This window comes from Eublepharis macularius, chromosome 3 (genome assembly GCF_028583425.1).
Source record: "Eublepharis macularius isolate TG4126 chromosome 3, MPM_Emac_v1.0, whole genome shotgun sequence".
Classification (NCBI taxonomy): domain Eukaryota; kingdom Metazoa; phylum Chordata; class Lepidosauria; order Squamata; family Eublepharidae; genus Eublepharis; species Eublepharis macularius.
Window position 1 is genome coordinate 111,624,984 of NC_072792.1, and position 20,938 is coordinate 111,645,921.

The 20,938-nt window shown below is 42.4% G+C and overlaps 1 protein-coding gene across 1 annotated transcript in view; it reads left to right on the top strand.

Annotated features, from left to right (window-relative positions):
• The window catches only part of TMPRSS15 (transmembrane serine protease 15), a 114,730-nt gene that overhangs the window by 38,339 nt on the left and 55,453 nt on the right, over positions 1 to 20,938 (top strand). Inside the window, exons 7-10 of the mRNA XM_054974419.1 lie at positions 12,073 to 12,181; positions 14,197 to 14,306; positions 15,531 to 15,668; positions 20,082 to 20,231. Coding sequence (XP_054830394.1) covers positions 12,073 to 12,181; positions 14,197 to 14,306; positions 15,531 to 15,668; positions 20,082 to 20,231 — 507 coding nt within the window. The remainder of the gene's footprint in view (positions 1 to 12,072; positions 12,182 to 14,196; positions 14,307 to 15,530; positions 15,669 to 20,081; positions 20,232 to 20,938) is intronic.

Sequence of the window (20,938 nt, forward strand, 5' to 3'; positions counted from 1 at the left end):
GTGCTGGGGGCCAATGCAAGCCTTATGGCCCTGGACACCTCAGCCTCCCAAGCTGCCATAACTCCAGGGGCATCTGCGTAGGCTCCGGTTTGGCCTCTGGGGCAAGCTGCCAAAACCGCTCCATCTGTTGGTGAGACAAAGCATCTGCCACCCCATTACTAACCCCCAGAATGTGTTTGGCCTTAAATAAAATGTTCCACCAGAGACACAACAATGTAAAGGCCCTTACCAGCCTCATAACTTGGCGTGATTTTGAAGTCAGTGAATTGACTACATGAACCACCACCTGGTTGTCACACCAAAAGTGGACAACGTGGTTAGACAACTCCCCTCCCCACAGGTGGACTGCTACCAGGATGCGAAAGAACTCCAAAAAGGACAAATCCCTATCCAATCCGGAAGCATGCCAATCAGGCAGCCACCGGTCTGCGCACCAATGCCTTTGGAAATACACACTGAAGCCCAAAGAGCCAGATGCATCGGATGTACCCTGCAGCTCGGCCTTGAGCAACAGGTCATCCTGCCAAAAGGTAAACCAATTAAAGTCCTTGAGGAAATTGGACCACAAATCCAAATCCTCCTGCATCCCCTTGGTGACCTTAAGGTGGAGATGGGGAGCACAAAGTGATGACATCGCATCACAAAGCCTCTGTAAGAAGGCCCTTCCTGGAGCAATTGCTTTGTAATCAAAGTTCAAGTGACCTACGAGCTGCTGCAGCTCCAATAGAGTCACCTTTCGCTTGGACTTGAACTCAAGGAGCCTGACCTCAAGGTCAGCAACCTTTGCTGGGGGAAGTCGAAAACACTGCTGTACTGTGTCGAGCTCTATGCCCAGGAACATCAATACCCAGGAGGGCCCCTCCATTTTCTCATGCACCAAATAAATGCCCAGTTCTTTGGTTAAATGGGTAAATAAACCTAACAGCTGGGCACACTGCCCAGACCCTGCCATCCCCATGAACAAAAAATCATCTAAATAGTGCACAGAGTTGCGACTACGTGGTCTGCGCTGTAGCTCCCATTCCAGAAATGAGCTAAAGCGTTCAAATGCGGCACAAGAAATGGAACAGCCCACGGGAAGAGCCCAGTCCATATAAAACTTCCCTTCAAAAGAAAACCCCAAGAGTTCAAAGTCATCAGGATGGACTGGGAGAAGACGAAAGGCGGACTTAATGTCGCCTTTCACCATCTCAGGCCCTTTCCACAGCAACGTACTACTCTGACCGCCTGGTCAAACGATGTATACCTAACAGAGCATAACTGCTCTGGAATTGCGTCATTCACCGACCCCCCTTTGGGAAAAGAGAGGTGATGAATCAGGCAAAACTTGCCTGCAGACTTCTTGGGTACCACACCCAATGGGGACACCCTAAGTTAGGAACTGGGGTGGGGGGCATCAAAGCGGCCCAAAACTCGGCCCTCCGCACATTCCTTAGCTATTTTTCCCCTCACCACATCCTCCATCCCCTGGAACAAATGTAAATTATTAGACATAAATGGAGAACGAGGCCCCTGAACTGGGATTCTAAAACCAAAACTAAAACCTTGAAAAAGGAAACTGGTATCCTGCCTCTTGGCCCGCAGCAGCCGCTCAAGGACCCTCAGCCTTACCGGGCTGGGTCCCTTTACCAGAAACATGCTGGCCCGCCACAGGTGCAGATTCCAGGACCGCCTCCTGTTCCAAGTCCACCACCGGTTCTTCATCCCTCTGTGCCACTGCTGCCTGGGCTCCGCTGGTACCACCCATTGCTGAACCTGCAACATCCTCCAAGACAGAGAGATGCCTAAGAATCTCTTTATTCATAGCATCCCTAGAAGCCCCTCTGATAGGCTGGGTCCTGCTTCTGCTACTTGCAGACGCCAAAGGAACCCCTTTGCTCCGGTCAAGTACCACCAGCGTCTCCAAGATATCCTACTTGCTAACCTGCTCCCCTTCATCTTCAGAAGAGCTGAGCACAGGGGCAGGTCGCTTAGCTGGTGCCCTTTTTGACGGCTGTTTGCCCTTAGAAGGGCTGGCACCCTTTTTAGGGGAATGATGCCAACTGCCCAAGCTAACAGTAATAACTATGAACCCAGTTGTCCACCCCTCACCTGTCAGCATATGCTCCTATTACAGGACTCCAAAATGGCTGCCACCACCAAAAAACAAAATGGCCACCCAAACCCATGCTGGGGCATATAGCTCCCAATGGCCACCAGAACCAACAGCCAGAGGCAAATGGGAGCGGTGCACATTATGGCACCCTACAGAAGAATTGCTCCCTCGGGAACCCAAAGGCACCAAAGAAAAAAGCTACCACACCCCTCTTGGGCCTACCAACCCAGGCCCTTCCCTGCCCCACAAGACACACACTGGGCAGAAATAGAGGGGGGGCAATAGACTCTTATTCACCCCAAACCCCAGTAGCCAAGCCAGGCACAAACCCAAGGAAGGGCGGTTGCCGGGCCATGGACAAGGCCGCAATCAACCCCCCCCCGCAACTGCAGCTAAACACAGCCCTTGCCATTGCCGCTGCACTGCATTATAAATGGTGCTTCCCAAATTGGGAAGCCACCGAAAACGTAGCCAGCACCCTGCCACGGTGGCCTAATCACACCTCTGCAGCCAACCCTGAAGGCACAGCTCGCCGCCACCGCCACAGCGAGGCAAATACCGCCGAGTCCCGCCACCGCCAATTGCTGCCGAGCCTCTCCCCTGCCGAGACCAGCCAATGACGATGACGACAATGCTGCTCCAACACTCGGAAGAGTGGAAAGACATGTCTTTCCCCTCCAAGCCTTGTGCAAAACTGAAGCTGGGTGCGTGGAGCTGCCTAAAGTGGCTGTTGGCTCCGCCCACCAGAGAAAGCCCCAGATGCCCTGGAAAGCTGCTCTGTCCTCCCTCCTTCTAGGAAGGCAATGCACGCCCCCCCCTCCGTGAGCAGCTAAAGCTGCCTGGAGGCATGGCCAAATTGTCATTTGCCATTATATGGGTTTCTTGTAAAAACATCCACATAAGTGTTGAGATCTTTCAGCTTAGAAATAATCTTTTTACACTTAGTAGGATCACAGAATTACAGAATCACAGAGTTGGAAGGGGCCTTACACACCTTCTAGTCCAACCCCCTGCGCAGTGCAGGATCAGCCTAAAGCATCTCTGACAAATATTCATCCAGCCTCTGCCAGTGAAGGGGAGCTCACCACCTCCCTAGGCAGCTGGTTCCACCTTTGAACTACTCTGACCATGACAAAGTTTTTCCTAATATCCAGCTGGTACCTTTCTGCATGTAATTTAAGCCTGTTGCTTTGAGTCCTATCCTCTGCTGGCCAACTGGAACAGCTCCTTGCCCTCCTCCAAATGACAGCCTTTCAAATATTTAAAGAGAGCAATCATGCCCCCCCTCAATCTCCTAACTAAACATTCCCAAGGCCCTCAGCCTTTACTTGAAGGGCTCAGTCTCCAGTCCCCGATCATTCTTGTTGCTCTCTTCTGCACCCTCTCAATTTTGTCCACATCCTTTTTGAAGTGAGGCCTCCAGAACTGCACACAGTACTCCAGGTGTGCCCTGACCAAGGCAGTATAGAGCGGGACTATGACCTCCTGTGATTTTGACGCTATGGCCATTTTGAGACAACCCGAGACTGATTTTGCCTTTTTTGTCACCGCATCACACTAACTGCTCATATTTAGTTTACAGTCCACTCTTACCACAAGATCTCTTTCACATACGCTACTACGCAGAAGTGTATCCCCCATCCTGAATTTGTGCTTCACATTTTTGTGGCCCAGATGTAATACTGTGCACTTATCTATGTTGAATTGCATCCTGTTCACAACCGTCCACTTCTCCAGAATATTCAGGTCTTGTTGAATTTTAACTCTATCTTCTTTGGTGTGTGCCACTCCTCCCAATTTGGTATCATCAGCAAATTTAATGAGTAGCCTGCTTAGCCCTTCATCCAGATCATTGATAAAAATATTGAAAAGTACCGGGCCCAAAACCAAGCCCTGTGGCACCCCACTAGACACCTCTCCCCTATCTGGTGAAATACCATTGACCACCACGCTTTGGGTGCGGTCCTCTAACCAGTTCCCTGTCCATCGAACTGTCCTATAGTCCAGTCCACAGTCTTCCAGTTTACCCATTAGAATGTCATGGGGAACCCTTTCAAAAGCTTTACTGAAATCCAGTTAAATCATGTTGACAGAGTTCCCACAATCCAGTAAGCTCATCACTCGATCAAAGAAGGAAACCAGGTTGGTCTGACAAGATCTGTTGGGGACAAAACCATGTTGACTTCCCCGGATCACTAAGAGGTCCTTCAGATGCTTACAGATCAATCCCTTTAAAATCTGCTCTAATATCTTCCCAGCAACAGAAGTCAGACTGACTGGCCTGTAGTTTCCCAGGTCATCCTTTTTCCCTTTCTTAAAGATTGGGATAACATTTGCTCTTCTCCAATTTTGTGGCACATCCTCAGTCCTCAAGGAGGCCTTGAAGATGATGGACAGAGGCTCTGCAAGTTCTCTAGAAAGTTCTTTCAGCACTCTTTGGTGCACACCATCTGGCCCAGGGGATTTGTATTCATCCAGTGCAGCCACATGCCTCTCCACAACCTCTCTGTTAATGTCAACTAGCCACCCAGGTGTTCTGTCATGTCTACTACCATCTCTAGATAGGTTCAAGTTTTTCAGGGAGAAAACAGAGGCAAAAAGTCATTAAACCTGTCTGCTTTTTCTCTGTCCTCCATCAGAGTTTCTCCTTCCATCCCAACAGCGGTCCAATTGCCTTTTCCCCCCTTGTGTTTGCTTCTCACATATCTGTAGAAGTTTTTCTTATTGTAGCCAGACCCAGGCCAGACCCAGCCAGGCCTGACCCAGACCCCTGGCCAGACCCAGCTCATACTGAGCTTCAGCCTCTCTGATGGCTGATCTGCCGGACCTAGTAACCCTCATATATTCCTCTTTAGAGGTCTGTCCTTCTCTCCATTTCATGAACATTTCCTTTCCCTCCCTTATCTTATTCTCTCTGTTCATCCACATTGGTTTCTTGGAGCCCTTACTATGTTTCTGTCTTGCTGGAATAGTGAGGGCTTGAGCTTGCAAAAGGTCATGTTTGAGAAGGGCCCACCCTTCACTCTCTCCTTTCCCTTCCGGCACGCTGCCCCACAGAATGACTCCCATCAAGCCTCTGAGTTCATTGAAGTCGGCCCTAAGAAAATCTAACATACGAGTCTGGCTACAAACTTCCTTGGCCTCCCACAGCAACTGGAATTCAAGGAGGACATGGTGGCCATTTCCACACGGTTTACCTTCTTCTGGAAAACAGCGTCTTCACGCGTGAAATCGTGCGAGAAGATGCTGTTACCCGCGCAAAATCATGGGAGAAGACGCTGTTATCATGGAAGACAGCATCTTCTCATGCAATTTTGCACGATAACAGCATCTTCCTAGCACGATTTTGCGAGCGAAGATGCTGTTTTTCAGAAAAAGGTAAGCCATGTGGAAATGGCCAGTCACTTCCCCCTAAGGTCCCCACCACCTTCACCCCATCTACCAATTCTTCCCTGTTGGTTAATACTAAGTCTAGTATGGCCGAGCCTCTTGTAGCTTCCTCCACCATTTAAAAAAGGAAGTTATCAGCCAGGCAGGTCAGGAAGTTGCATGATTCTTGTCACTTTGCTGAGCTTGTCTCCCAGCACACATCGGGGAAGTTGAAGTCACACATAATTATAAGGTTCTGACATCTGGACATTCTACCAATCTGTTCAAGGAGGGCAGCATCCATTTCAAGGAGGGCAGCATCCAGGTGGTTTGTAGCAGACTCCAACAATACCCTTTGTCCTTCCTCCCCTTATTTCCACCCATATACTTTCCACTGGGTTGTCAATCACATTTTCCAGAACTTCCTGACAATCAAGCCCTCTCCTCACATACAATGCCACTCCGTTTCTTCTTCTACCCTTCCAGTTTTTCTTGAACAACTCGTACCCATCCACTACCACATTCCAGTCATGGGAATCATCCCACCAAGTCTCAGTAATTCCTACTATATCGTAGCCCTCCGTTTGCAAGAGAAGCTCAAGCTCTTCCTTCTTATTACCCATATTTCAGGCATTGGTATATAGACACTTGTAGCCTTGTACCTTTGTTTGATTTGTCCTACTCAGGTGGGGCCCCGCTGTTATCACTTCTTCATTGAAATCCCCATGTTAATCGTCCCCTTCCCCTTGCGGCATCAGTTTAAAGCTCTCTTGATGGAGCTCTCCTGATTCTTTCCAAACATTTTCTTCCCTGACCTTGAGAGGCCATCATGTGCTAGAAGGCCTTCTCTAAGAAAACTTATCCCGTGGTCCCAGAACCCAAAGCGCTCCTGCTGGCACCACCACCTCAGCCAACTGAAAGATCTCTTTGGATACATGATATCATGTTAAACATATGATTTGAAAATAATGTATCCAATCAACAATGACCAGTTCCTCACTCTCCAAAGAAAATTATAAAATTTCATATAGAAAAAGTACTGCCTGTAAAATAATTAAAAGATACAGCAATAAAATTCATATGATATAAAGTTTACTGTGGCAAACAAAAAAGGAGCAATAACTCGATACACAATCTTGCAGCTGCACATCAAAAGTTATGCCATCCCAAAACAAACCAATTAAAAAAAAGAAAGTGAATAAACATTTTTCTTTTCAAGTTGAGCAAGTGATAATTGACCCAAATGGTCATTTTATTATTTTAATAGTGAAAAGTTCTGATTCTGTTATTGCTATGGTTAATGCGTAAGGACAAAATGTGAATTCTCCAGGCATGTTTCATCAATGCTTTAGTCACTTGGTAAATTTCACATCTGATTATTTGTTGATGGGGGGAGATTTTAATGAAATACTGAATACAGTATTTAAATTAGATTATTTTCTTGTCTCAGCTTCTTTGATGCCCCAGATTATGGCAGTGTCATAGATGTAATTATTATTTCAGATCATGCACCCATTTCATTAGCCCTTCAGTTTCCAGAATGGGTTGGACCTTCTGGTATACAGCATTTTAATTTTACTCAGCCTCCATTGTGTCAGCTAGCTCACACCCAGCAAAACTATTTAATGTGGTTCCATTGTTTGTCTTCCTATCAGAGGGAGACTGCCAAATCTGAAATTTGGATATTAGCTGTGAGGCATTGGGGAGCTTTTTTGCTGATAAAATCTTGTCTCTCCACCATGACTTGCCAGCCACGATTGATACAGTATATGAACTAGAGACCCCTTGGCCGTCTTCTGGGCCATTTTGGATCATTTCAGTCTGCTCTCTGGGGATGAGATTCACAGGTCCCTGTGAGTGGTGAGGTCCATGTGCCCCTTGGATCCGTGCCCATCATGGCTGGTAAAAGCTGGTGCTTATGGGCTATGGACTTCCTTGGAGGCCATTGTTAACTTGTCCTTAGACTCTGCGTTTTTTCCTGGAGCATTAAAGAAAGCCATGGTGAGACTTCTTCTAAAGAAACCATCTTTGGACCCCACTGACTCAACCAATTACCACCCAGTTTCAAACTTCCCATTTTTGGGCAAGGTGATTGAGCAAGAAGTGGTGGAATAGTTGCAGGGTTTCCTGAAGAATACCTCAGCCCTAGATCCCTTCCAGTCCAGCACATGGGATGGATATGTTTCTGGTCACCCTCACAGACAGTCTTCACAGGTATCTGGATTGAGGTGGTTTAGCACTGCTGATATTGTTGGATCTCTCAGCAGTGTTTGATACAATCAACCACAATCTTTTGACCCACCATCTCACCAATGTGGGGATATGTTCAACAGCCTTGCAGTGGCTTGTCTCCTTTCTCCATGGCTGGGGACAGAGGGTAGTGCTAGGGGATTGATTGTCATCCCGCCACCCTTTGGTGTGTGGTCTGGAAGTTACAGCTGGTTCAAAATGAAGCTGTATGTGCCCAGTGGGGCACATATAACACCTGTACTGTGCCAGCTGCATTGGCTACCAGTGGAGTACCGGATCAGATTCGAGGTTTTGGTATTAACCTATAAATCCCTATGCTGACTGGGACCAATGTATCTGCAGAACCGCATCTCCCTATACATACCCCTGAGGATGCTTTGATCAGCAGAAAAACAGCTATTGGTGGTCCTGGTCTCCAGAGAGGCCCACCTAGCCTCAATCACAGCCAGGGCCTTTTTGGTCCTGGCGCCAACCTGGTGGAACTCTCTGTCCATTGAGACTAGGGCCTGGCATGACTTGTTATCTTTCCTCCCAGCCTGTAAGACAGAGATGTTCCATCAGGCATATAGTTGAAGCTGGGCCAGGCCACTACCAGCCTGGTAGGAGGAGAAGAGGTGGCAGCGAATGATTCAAACCTCCCCCATCAGGCTTGTCCATCATCCTGGTTATTTTTAATCCAGTTTTTAATAAGCTCAGCATTAACTGCTGCCATCATGAATATTATAACTTATAATTTTTATGACGAATGACTGAATTTTTATAATGTTTTAAAATTGATTTTATGGAAAATGCATGTTTTAATGATGTGATCTGCCCTGAGACTGTTTACAGGGAGGGCAGAATAGAAGTCAAATGAAATAAAATAAATAAAACAATAATAATTCTGGAGCTGCTGTAGCATAGTGGTTAAGTGCTAGTTTGAATCCCTTTACTGCCATGAGCTCAGCTGGTGGCCTTGGATAAGCCACTCCTTTCAGCCTCAGCTGTACTGTAGGGATAATAATAACACTATGTTCACCACTCTGAGTAGGCATAATGTGTCTGGAAGAGTGGTATATTACCACACTTTTATTATTAATGAATCATTACTGGGCATGAGGACTCTAGAAGAGCCCTAAAAAAGTAGAAGGTTTAGTAACATATTTCATACACATGGCATGGAATTCATGGCTTTTTTCTCATAGTGAAGAAAATGCAGTACACTGAACAATACAACTTTCAACATAGTTTTTCAAGACAATGCCAAAGAATACTGTCTGATCAAAGGAGGCCACCACAGAGCTTTCCCCCTTGCCAGTTTCTAGATGTTTCTACATGGCTCAAGGCTACTGAAAGAATATCCATCATCAATATATTTTAGGCTTAACATGGCCAAATTGGGAGATACTGAGAAGACAGATAATTCTTTTCTGCAAACCTAATAAAATACCCCAAGTTTGCAGAAAAATCTGAAATTTGTTTTAAAAGGGGGATAATCCCCCCCCCCCAAAATAATATAAGGTGCAGATGGATGCTGATTAAAGGTAGGTTGAGTGACAGGTGAAATGGAAAGAAGTAGGGAAATGTGAGAATATGGGAGTTGCAAGGAGGAAGCAAAGAGAAGGGGATAGAGGGAAAAATCACATCTACCCCACTGCACAACTGGGCCTAGCCCAACGGCCAACACCACACAGCTGGGCCATAGTTCTCTCAGGCAGAAGCTGCCAGGAGGAGGGGAAGGGAAAACAATCTGAAGACAAGAGCAGATAAAAGTAGGATGGTTGGTGGGTGGAAAGCAGAGAAGGAGGCAGAAAATGAGGAGAGGTTATGGGGCTTTCAGGAAGAGGAAGAAGAAAATAGTGGGGGGAGGGAATTGAGATTCCCCTTGTGGGTCCTTGTGGGTCCCCTACTTGTAGATAACATTTTTCATTCAGAGCCACATTTTTTCATATTATTCCCTACCATGTGCTCTATGATTAAAGTTGGGAAGGAGTAGACATTCCTTCATGATGTTATTCCATCGCAGCTGCATATTCCAGCTTATTTCCTGGAACATCGCAGGATGGGCTAATAAGTGGGGGGATTCTGATTTTTTTATTTTTTTGTCGACATTTGATATGATCTTTTTTCAGGAAACCTGGTCTTCAAGTAGTATTTATGTTAATGGTTTTTCTTCCTTTTCACTCCCCCCCTGCATAGTATTAGTGAGAGAAAACTTTAAACAAAATATTGACATATAATTGTGAGAGTTGGTTAGAAGGAAGAATGCCCAAAGAAGCTACACTTTTATCAAACTTTCTTTTCTCATCTATACCGATATGCTTCATGATTTCCTTTCAACATAACTGCAAATTAATGAATCCTGTTTTGATTTCCATGTTCCTCTGGAGATTTTTGTTTTTGTTGTTTTTTACCCTTTCCACTAGACATATTTTTGGCTGTGATTCCCATTTCCAATAGCTGAATGATGATATTCAGTGATGGTTGTGGTGTCACTTCTTTTCAGGATGATTTTATCATTAAAACTAGGAAGTGAAGTTATGTCACCTGTTGTCTACATTTCAAATGAGAAGTTAATTGATTTCACTGAACTTTAATTCAGGATCAGATTTTAGAATTACACCACTCCTGTGCAGTGCTTTTATACTTTTAGCATATGCTCATGTAAATAGCACTATAGGGAATTATAATGTAGGCTGGATTGTGTAAGAGATAGTTCTTTAGAAAGAAATATGTTCTTTTGTGGGCATGAGTAGCTGTAAAATCACTACAGATTTCCTTGTCATCTATGGAAATTTACAAATCCCTGACCATTTAACCCTTCATGCAAAAAGTATTGTTATGTTGGGAATGGACAGTGCTCATTTTGAGGGGGAACACACAGGAATGCAGTTCCAGCAGTTCCCCAAAGAAGTCATATGTCAGGTGGCCCCACCCACCTGACTCTTGACCATTTGGGGCCTGTTTCGGCCTGGATTGGGGCTGAAACAGCCAGGATAGGGCCTCTGGCGGGTAGTGGATCACTCTCCTGCTCAGCAGTGGCCTGATCCTGGCCATTTTGGACCACTTTTCAGTCATTTTCAGCCCCTTTTTGCCATTTTGGGCTCAATTGTGGCCCTGAATGGCCAGGATTGGGTCCAAAACAGCCAGGATAGGTGATGTCAGGGGGTGTGGCATACGCAAATCAGTTATGCTAATGACACACTTCCGGTGATGTCAAGGGGCGTGATATATACTAATGAGTTATGCTAATGAGTTCCTCCAGTTCTTTTTCTACAAAATGACCCCTGGGAATGGGATATGAGTGAAAAGCAAAAAGTATTGCCCAAAATATCCCATTGGGAAGATGCTGGGCCCTTCAGGAGGGCGATCTATCTCAAAATGTATTCTAATGTTCTTCAGTTTTTAATAGATCTTATGATCTTGGTCTCATTCTTTTATATTTCTTTAGTTTTCATTTTATTTGAAATTTAAAAAATAAAAAATAAGCCTCATACATAATAAAAATAAATGAATGGCAACTATAACAAGAAATCTACACACAAGAGGTTTCCAGATATCGAAAAGTAAGTTCATCCACAGTCATCATCTATATATCATATCAATACAGATAAAGTTGCAAGGTCCTCCATCCATTGAATTATTGGAGGAGGGCAATTGTCTCTACTGTGTTGTATTATAAGTCTGTTAGCTACTTTATGGGCACAGACCATTGACCATCAGTTAGATTCCAGGATACAGGTAGATAATTTACAAGTATGTTAACATCTTCAAAGATCAATTGGTATTCTAATACAAAATTAATATGGATAATAACTTCCTCCCCAAAAGGTTGAATAACTGGACATAACCAGAGCATGTGCTTAAGAGATACATTCTGTAAACTACAACACTAGAAATTAAACATTCTTGTTCCAATGTCTTCAATTTTTCTGTTTTATTCTTTATGGTCTTCTGCTTTTCTTTTTCTTTTGTGCAGCTATTGTCAATAATCCTCTGACATAGGCTTGGAGTAGCCATTGCTGTCTTGGCATGCTGGGTGTTTTGTGAAGTAATCCATCTAATTATTTTCCGTTGTTCATGTTACAGGAAATCAATTTAAATAGCACAGGATGGACTACTTAAAACAATAAACTTGATTCTCTCCACTTTAAAACTTTACTCTCATTTTTTAAAAAAATGTATAAAGAGCATGAATTTGTATTTCTATCTGGCGAAGAAACAAGACTTGCCTCTCTACTAAGATGGTTATTTTTCCAAAACATATGTTAGGTAAACAAATAGTTTGGAAACTCATATTGTTTTATTTTAATTGGAGATGGGAATGGTCTCTTTTTGAGTTGGTATTCATTGAGAAGACAATGGTTATTTATTTACAGCAACATCCTGTGATGGGAAATTTATTCTAATGGACTCCTCTGGGTCTTTCCAGTCTATTCATTATCCAGAACCTTATATTTCAAATTTGGTTTGCCGATGGATTATACAGTAAGTGGCTTCACAGAAGTTTATGGTCAACACAATCTATTTGCAAATAAAATGCAAGCCCTTTTCACTAACAACTTTCCTTAAGCATTCAAGTTTGTGTCCTATATTATGTGCTCCATAAGCAACTTTCCTATGGCTCAGATAGTCAGTGGCATTTGCAACATCTGCTAAAGGATGTACAAATATTCCCTGTTTCATTTCTAACTATTTGATCATATAGAAAAGGATAGTGTCAACAATGTCCGCTTCCAGTTCAGCTCTTCCCAGGAAACAGTTATGGGGGACGGGTGGGTGGAAAAGGCTTGAAATCTTCAATAAATTATGTTGTGCCTGACACTTCCTGATCTTGCATGATGACATCAACAAACACCTGCATGTGCTGTTGTCCTCCTCTGTTTATGGAAAAAATGGTTAGGGGAGCATTTTTTAAAATAAATCTGAAGCAAGACCAAGATTATCTATAATGGGATTTTTTTGCATATTTCCTTTCTATATCAACTAACTATAACCCTGCTTTTATGAAGATTTTTCAATTTCCTTTTTCAATTTTGTGCTTCTTTCCTGAGCAAAGAAATAAAATCATTATTCATTTAATAAATGTAGACAAATAACTTGGTTGCAGTCAAATTACCCTATCATATTAAATTAACCAAATATGTCTTCTTCAATTTTTCCAGCATTCTTCTTGAGTACTTTGATTGTCAGACATAATTTTCCATGCTTCTACCTATGCAGGCGCTAAGAAAAGAATAGAAAGAATTATAGGTTGCATAAAATGTTGCTTTCATGCAGTTTCCAAATTAGAGTTGAAATGGTTGCGGTCAAATATATATTTTAACCGTAACCAAAAAGAACAAGCAAATAAATTCAAGATAGTTCTGAGAGGGTGGGGGAGTTATTTATAAAACTGAGTATCTGAGATTTTCATTGTATAGAGGTAAGAAACACTCTTATCAAATGTTATGTTGTTTGAAAGTGAAGCCTGCTTTATATTACATAATTAGTTGATACGCTACAGTTACCTGGGCACAGCCATAACTTGTGAGAGAGGTGCATACCCTTCAAAAGCTCTGCATAAATTGCATGCATGATTTATGGGAACTCAGGACAAATCACACCTCTCTAGTGTATACATCCACTGGTCAATTAAGATTATAACTCTCTCATGTGCTACAGGATAAATTGCTGATTCAGACAATACTTGGCTAATTTTGTAGCATTTGAAGTGTCCATTATATTAATATATATTATTTTTAATATATGTGTCTTCTGCTCAGATTGAATAAAACAATGAAAGAAATAGTCCCAGACTTACTCAACTATTAAAACTCGTTAGTATTAGACTATTTACAGCATGATGGAACAAGTAATCAACCATTTTTTGATACTTCCCTTCCCCAAGATGCTCAGGACAATATACACAGTTCTTCCCTCATCCCATCATGATGTGAACTAGGCTAGACTGAGAGAGAACAACTGGCCCAAGATCACCCAGTGAACTTCATGACAGAGTCAGGATTTGAACCTGGGTCTTCTCAGACTCAATCTGACCATTACACCAAACTTGAATAATGGTTAGAAATTATTGCTTATTGTAATCTTTTTTGTAATTTTGTATTAACTGGATGCAATCCACAGAAAATTAAGTATACACCAACAGGATTTACATTGCAAGCCTAAACTATTTGCACATAAATCCCAAAGAACTCATTAGGATTTTGTTCCAAGAAAACGTCTTTAGGATGGGTTGTTTACCTCTTTTTTGTGTACTTCAGTATGATTTATGTAAACTTAATTATCTCTGGATTTGTTTATTTGGGTACAATTCAGCAAATACCTTTTTGTAAAAGTAATTTAACAGCTGTAGAGAGCTCCCCCACCCCTTTGTACGTATGAGCAGTAGGAGGTGACAAGTACAGTGCATGAAGATCTGTCCTTGCACTTCTCTGTATTGTGCTCATTGCTTATAACTATCACACTTCTATTAAATAATGTAATATATTGTCCTTCTTTAGCGTAAATCAAGGTCTGTCTATCAAAATAAACTTTACCACTTTTGAGACGCAGCAATACGCGGATACACTAAGCATTTATGAAGGATTAGGTCCAAGGAAGATTTTGCGAGGTAGGATGATTTTTTAAAAATCTCTATAATTTATATAGTTTGCCATTTGCAATGTATTGTTACATACCACCAGGTGGTAAACATGATGTTCTTCATCCAAAACTTTGCATGTTCTCCAGTGCGCATTGAGTTTTTGTAAGAGATGGCTTTCCCATTTACAGGGCAAATTGCAGTTCTCCACTGCACATTCATGTACTAGTCAAATAAACCCAACCCCAAATAGGTATACAGCATATTCCCATGAAGAGATAGAGAACGTGGTAGGCACTAAGTGGCTGCCAAGGGTACCTTATAGGTCTTGGCTAAAGGATGACAGACAGCTACTTTTTGCCTGATGTTTGCCCATCCTCCAACCAACCTTAGAAAATGGCAGTGCAAGATCAGCTGGTTGCTTTGGGCCCAAATACGTTTTATTTGATCTTCCATCAAATTGGCGGAGATTTTTTTTTTGCCTGCTTAATGCCTTGAATAGGGGAGGCTAGCATTAAATAGCCTTCTCCTTTGTGATGGAAAATATCAACAGGCAGACTTTTTATCATTTTCTATATGTAATTTCACTGTTTAGCCATGCAGGCTTTTGGTTGATCAAATATTTATATTTTTTTCTATTTCCATTTTCCAGGAGTTCATGACAAAATGGTCACACACATCATGAAATGTGCAGTTTATCTCTTTTCTCTGGGTAAAAAGAGAATGTAGGATCTCTGTTTACAAGCATCTTATATGGCACCCCTAACCACATGGAGAACAAGTCATTTGTAGATTTCAGCCGTGCAGTAAGTTAAACATCACTGCATCCCCCTCAACCATGAGGAATAGTAATGCTGGAGTCCTCATGTGGCAAAGGCATACAAATGATTGCTTTGTTTCTGAAGCAGCTAGAGCTACCCCTTTGGGTGTTTTTAAGCAACCATCTGATCATAAGTACTTTTATTCTGAATTTCTGAACAGCAATCAAACTGGAACCCATGTGAACCTGAAATAGAAGCAAATTAATATGGCTGCTATCTGGATCATAGGCTATATAAAGACCATTGACTTCAATTGGATTTAAGCAGTCTGCTTGCAGAATGGAAGGACATTAGCTAGAACATCTACTATATCAATGGAAAAGTAGTTTGGAATAAAGTTTATATACCCTGTGGACATAAAAGTCTGATGGGCAGATTATTTGAATTATCTTTTTTTTTTTTGACAATTTGTTTTTTGTCTTTTTACCCTTAGCTTTCCTTTGGGGTTCTAATCCTGGTACAATTCACATTTTTTCTAATAAAGCCACTGTAGAGTTCGCTACAGATTATTCTGAAAATTACATTGGCTTTAATGCAATATATACTGCATTTAATACAAACGAGCTAAGCAGTAAGTATTCTTTGTTACTTGTCATCGATTACCAGTGTGTTAGTTCACATTGTGGAAAAACTATAGCCACTGCTGCTAACTAACTGTGATCCCTTTCTTTGGTGCAGGTAAATATGCACCTGATCTCACTGTGTGGCTGTGCCATTGATTTCAATGGATCCCCCTCCCCTGTATGACATATTTGAATGCAAGTGGTTTCATCACACTTCGAAAGAAATCTGCTTGCCAATTTGCATGACTGATTCTAATGGAGTTGACTTCCAGTGGAACTACTTTTAGAAATTAATAAAAGTTAAAATATCTTTTGTCTTTTCCTGTGAGTCTTATCTTCTGATGATGTAACCAAAGTACGATAACCTCAGTTTTGTCATTTTAGTTTTAAGGGAGAATTCAGGCTTGATTTGATCTAGAACCCACTAAGCAGTGGTCCAAAACCTAGAATGAGCAATCAAAAGTGAACCAGTTCTTTAACTGGATTATTGGGTTTTTGGATTTTTAATTGGATTTTAATCAGACTTCACCTTAAAAATAATTTGGTGCTGATGGAAGTGTTATGTTTCCTTGATTCCAGCAAAATATTTAAGATTAATTTCCCCTAAAAATGGTTGTCTTGTTTATTTAGTAACGAGAAAGCATAATCCTAAATCTATAACCTGCTTCAACGCTATGCTATTACTTTAACTGGTCTGCTAATCTGTACCAGAATTAATTTTTGGATTCATATTACATTTCCTTATTATTGTTTCTATTATATGTAACATTCTGTGAATGGACATAACTGCTGCATGTATAGTATTCCAAACAATACTTCTGTATGTGGTTTTGAGTAGAGATCGGCACGATCTGCATTACGATCGAAAAAACCCATGATAATGGTGATCGCATGATCGTGACCCAGCAGATCGTGATCGTCCACAGCCAACGATCCAGTGATCGGGAGAGGCCTGGATTGGAGCATCCGGGCTTGGATCGGGGATCCAGACACTCAGGCGCCAGCAATCTATTCCCCTGGCAACGGAGCCAGGGAAATGCCTGAGATCTGTTTGCCCTCCTTCTGTCGCCCTGGAAACCCGAATGGAAGCCCAGCTTTCCTTGATCAGCAGCGCTTCCTTCCAACCACAGAGCAGCAAAGCAGTCACAAGATGGGAAAAGACACCCAGGGGAGGGAGGGGGAAGGGGGTGTTCTGTAGCCATGGACACTCCAATCTCATCCCTGCAAACCCTGTTAGGCAGCTCTGATGACCAAACACAGACGGCCAAACACAAACACAGATGCCGCCGGCATCACCCACCATTTCTGTATCGCTGGCAACAGCAGGGCACCCCTCCGCTTTTGCCTCCACGATCCATGATCCATGATCCACGATCCATAGATCGGAAATGGGAGATGCTCGGTGTGGATCGTTAATTCGGGATTGTCGCCGGCGCTGATCCACAATCACCTGGATCATTAATTTTTTTGGCTCGTGCCCATCTCTAGTTTTGAGCAGCCAATATTAAACAGATTTAAACCTTTGCCTGATAGGGGAAATGGGCTGGAGAAGAGTCTGCAGAGGAAGAGATGGGACAGACAGCAAGACTCGAATTGAACAATACTACTAGCTCCAAAACATTCACCATGGCCATTTTCACACATCTTTAAAATAGTGTGATACTCACAGAAGGCTGCCAGCATCCTCGCACAATTTTGACTCCATCCATTTATAAAATGGAGGCAGGTAGTAATGATGGTTTTTTCATGGTGTTTTGTAAATAGATGGTGTCAAAAATTGCATGAGGAAGCCAGCAGCCTTCTGTGATTATCATGCTATTTTAAAGATGTGTGAAAATGGCCCATAATTAAATAGACACTTTCAGCAACTTTTTGTGACTATACTTTTGGAAAAAACTTGCTCAAATTCTGGATAAACAATCTCAGATAACAAAAGAGGAACCCAGAAGGTTATCCACCTCAAGAGTCTTAACCAACTAGTTTAATGGTGAATTACAATGTAACTGTTGAATGTACATCAAAATGTATTGTCGAAGGCTTTCACGGCCGGAGAATGATGGTTGTTGTGGGTTTTCCGGGCTGTATTGCCGTGGTCTTGGCATTGTAGTTCCTGACGTTTCGCCAGCAGCTGTGGCTGGCATCTTCAGAGGTGTAGCACCAAAAGACACAGATCTCTCAGTGTCACAGTGTGGAAAAGATGTTGGCAGGTCATTTATATCTACTCAGGAGGGGTGGGGTTGAGCTGAGTCATCCTGTAAGAGTTTCCCAGGGTGTGGAATGCTAATGGCGGGAGGCTTCACTGTATACTGAGGAGGTTCCTTTGCATATGGATTGGTGCTTGATGTGCTAATCTTCTCTGCAGGGCTATTGTCAGGTATAGAGTGTTTTGTTAGCCTAGTGTTTTTCAGAACTGGAAACCATACTCTGTTCATTCTTAAGGTTTCTTCTTTCCTGTTGAAGTTTTGCTTATGCTTGTGAATTTCAATGGCTTCCCTGTGCAGTCTGACAAAGTAGTTGGAAGTGTTGTCCAGTATTTTGGTGTCCTGGAATAAGATACTGTGCCCTGTTTGAGTTAGGCTATGTTCAGCCACTGCTGATTTTTCAGGTTGTCCAAGTCTGCAGTGTCTTTCATGTTTATTCTTGTCTGGATGCTACACTTTGTGGTCCCGATGTAAACTTGTCCACAGCTGCAGGGCATACAGTATACTCCTGCAGAGGTGAGGGGGTCTCTACTGTCTTCTGCTGATTGTAGCATCTGTTGTGTTTTTTGGGTGGGTCTGAATACTGCTTGAAGGTTATGCTTTTTCATAAGCTTCCCCATCTGATCAGTAATTCCTTTGATACATGGCAAAAACACTTTTCCTGTAGGAGACTGTTTTTTCTTGGTTGTTTGATTCATCCTGGGTTTGATTGCTCTTCGGATTTCATTTCTGGAGTAGCCATTTGCCTGAAGTGCGTGGTTTAGATGATTAATTTCCTCATTGAGAAAGTGCGGCTCACATATCTGTCTTGCACGATCCACTAATGTTTTCATTATGCCTCTTTTCTGTTGGGGGTGGTGATTGGAGTTTTTGTGTAAGTACCGATCAGTGTGAGTTGGTTTCCTGTAGACCTTGTGACCTAACTGAAAGTTTGCTTTGCGGATGACCAAGGTATCCAGAAATGGGAGTTTTCCCTCGATTTCTTTCTCCATTGTGAATTGTATGTTCAGGTGGATGTTGTTGAGATGATTCAAAACCCCCATCAATTCTTCCTCCCCATGGCTCCAAATGATAAATGTATCATCCATAAACCGGAACCATACACTAGGTTTATGGGGTGCTCCAATCACCACCGCCGACAGAAAAGAGGCATAATTCAGACCCACCCGAAAAATACAACAGATGCTATGATCGGCAAAAGACAGTAGAGACCCCCTCACCTCTGCAGGAGTATACCGTATACCCTGCAGCTGTGGACAAGTGTACATCGGGACCACAAAGCGTAGCATCCAGACAAGAATAAAAGAGCATGAAAGACACTGCAGACTTGGACAACCTGAAAAATCAGCAGTGGCTGAACATAGCCTAACTCAAACAGGGCACAGTATCTTATTCCAGGACACCAAAATACTGGACAACACTTCCAACTACTTTGTCAGACTGCACAGGGAAGCCATTGAAATTCACAAGCATAAGCAAAACTTCAACAGAAAAGAAGAAACCTTAAGAATGAACAGAGTATGGTTTCCAGTTCTGAAAAACACCAGGCTAACAAAACACTCTATACCCGACAATAGCCCTGCAGAGAAGATTAGCACATCAAGCACCAATCCATATGCAAAAGAACCTCCTCAGGATACGTGAAGCCTCCCGCCATTAGCATTCCACACCCTGGGAAACTCTTACAGGATGACTCAGCTCAACCCCACCCCTCCTGAGTAGATACAAATGACCTGCCAACATCTTTTCCACACTGTGACACTGAGAGATCTCTGTCTTTTGGTGCTACACCTCTGAAGATGCCAGCCACAGCTGCTGGCGAAACGTCAGGAACTACAATGCCAAGACCACAGCAATACAGCCCGGAAAACTCACAACAACCATCGTACATCAAAATGTTTATCTGAATCTCCAATAAAGGCTGCTTGAATGAACAGGTCTCCCATGATGGTTCAAACCAAAAAAACCCTTAATTCTTTTGAGAAAACTAACAAATCCATAATGGTACCACTGTAAGGAAAAAGTATCATGGACTATACTCAGACAATTATGTTATTGTCAAGGTTTATAGAAAATAATTTGTAAATTACTTTTCAAAAGGAAAAGCACCTCTAGTTATTCACTTAGCTTGTGGTATAGAAAGAGTCTAATCAATAGATAAATTGTAGGATTTCATGGTTCATTGACTGTAAAGTTACTTTATTCAAATTTCATTTCAAGATAATCAGAAAATTAACTGCAGTTTTGAAGATGGCTTTTGTTACTGGATTCAAGATTTAAATGATGATGAAGAATGGGAGCGAATAAATGGTCCCACCTTTCCTATTACATCTGGCCCAGATTTTGATCATACAACTGGCAATCTTTCAGGTAATAGCCAAATGGACATTTTCTACTAATTTTAGTGGACTGACCAAGGTAATGTTTCAGAAATAAAACAGAATGTCTAGAAATAGAAAACAATTACACTGCTAGAGACATGGAGCTTTAACTTTTTGGTTATATACAATTTGGGCTCCCTGTACTTCTTCCTCCCTTGGGCAGATTAAGACCTATCACATGGTGCCATAAGTATCCTGTAGCATTCAGTTATGTCACCTGTTTTGAAATTTGTTGCCAATATTTATTTTATCCTTAGTTGTTTATTTTTCTTCAGGAAGGTAGGCTTCTGATCCATCCAATAATGAGGCATAACAATGTCAATGTCACAGCTGCAATATGTTCATGTGGCATTATTCTTTTACTCAACTTTCTCTGACATCTGCCAATACATAGCTAGGCAGACATAGGCCCAGAGCAGTCCTATGCAGAATCACCCCATTTTGACCTCATCGATTAAAATTATTAGACTGGAGTAATTTTGCATAGGATTGTGCTGCATAGGATTGCATTACATAAGATCACAGTGTTATGGATTCAACCAGACATAATATAGTGAGTTTAAAATCAATATGGATAGATTTTTTTTAATTTGGGCCTAATTTGGAGGGAATTCAGGACTGCTACCATAAAATATTTGACTAGACATTCTCAATTTATTTAAAGAGCACATATCAGTTGAAGGATTCAGTTCACTG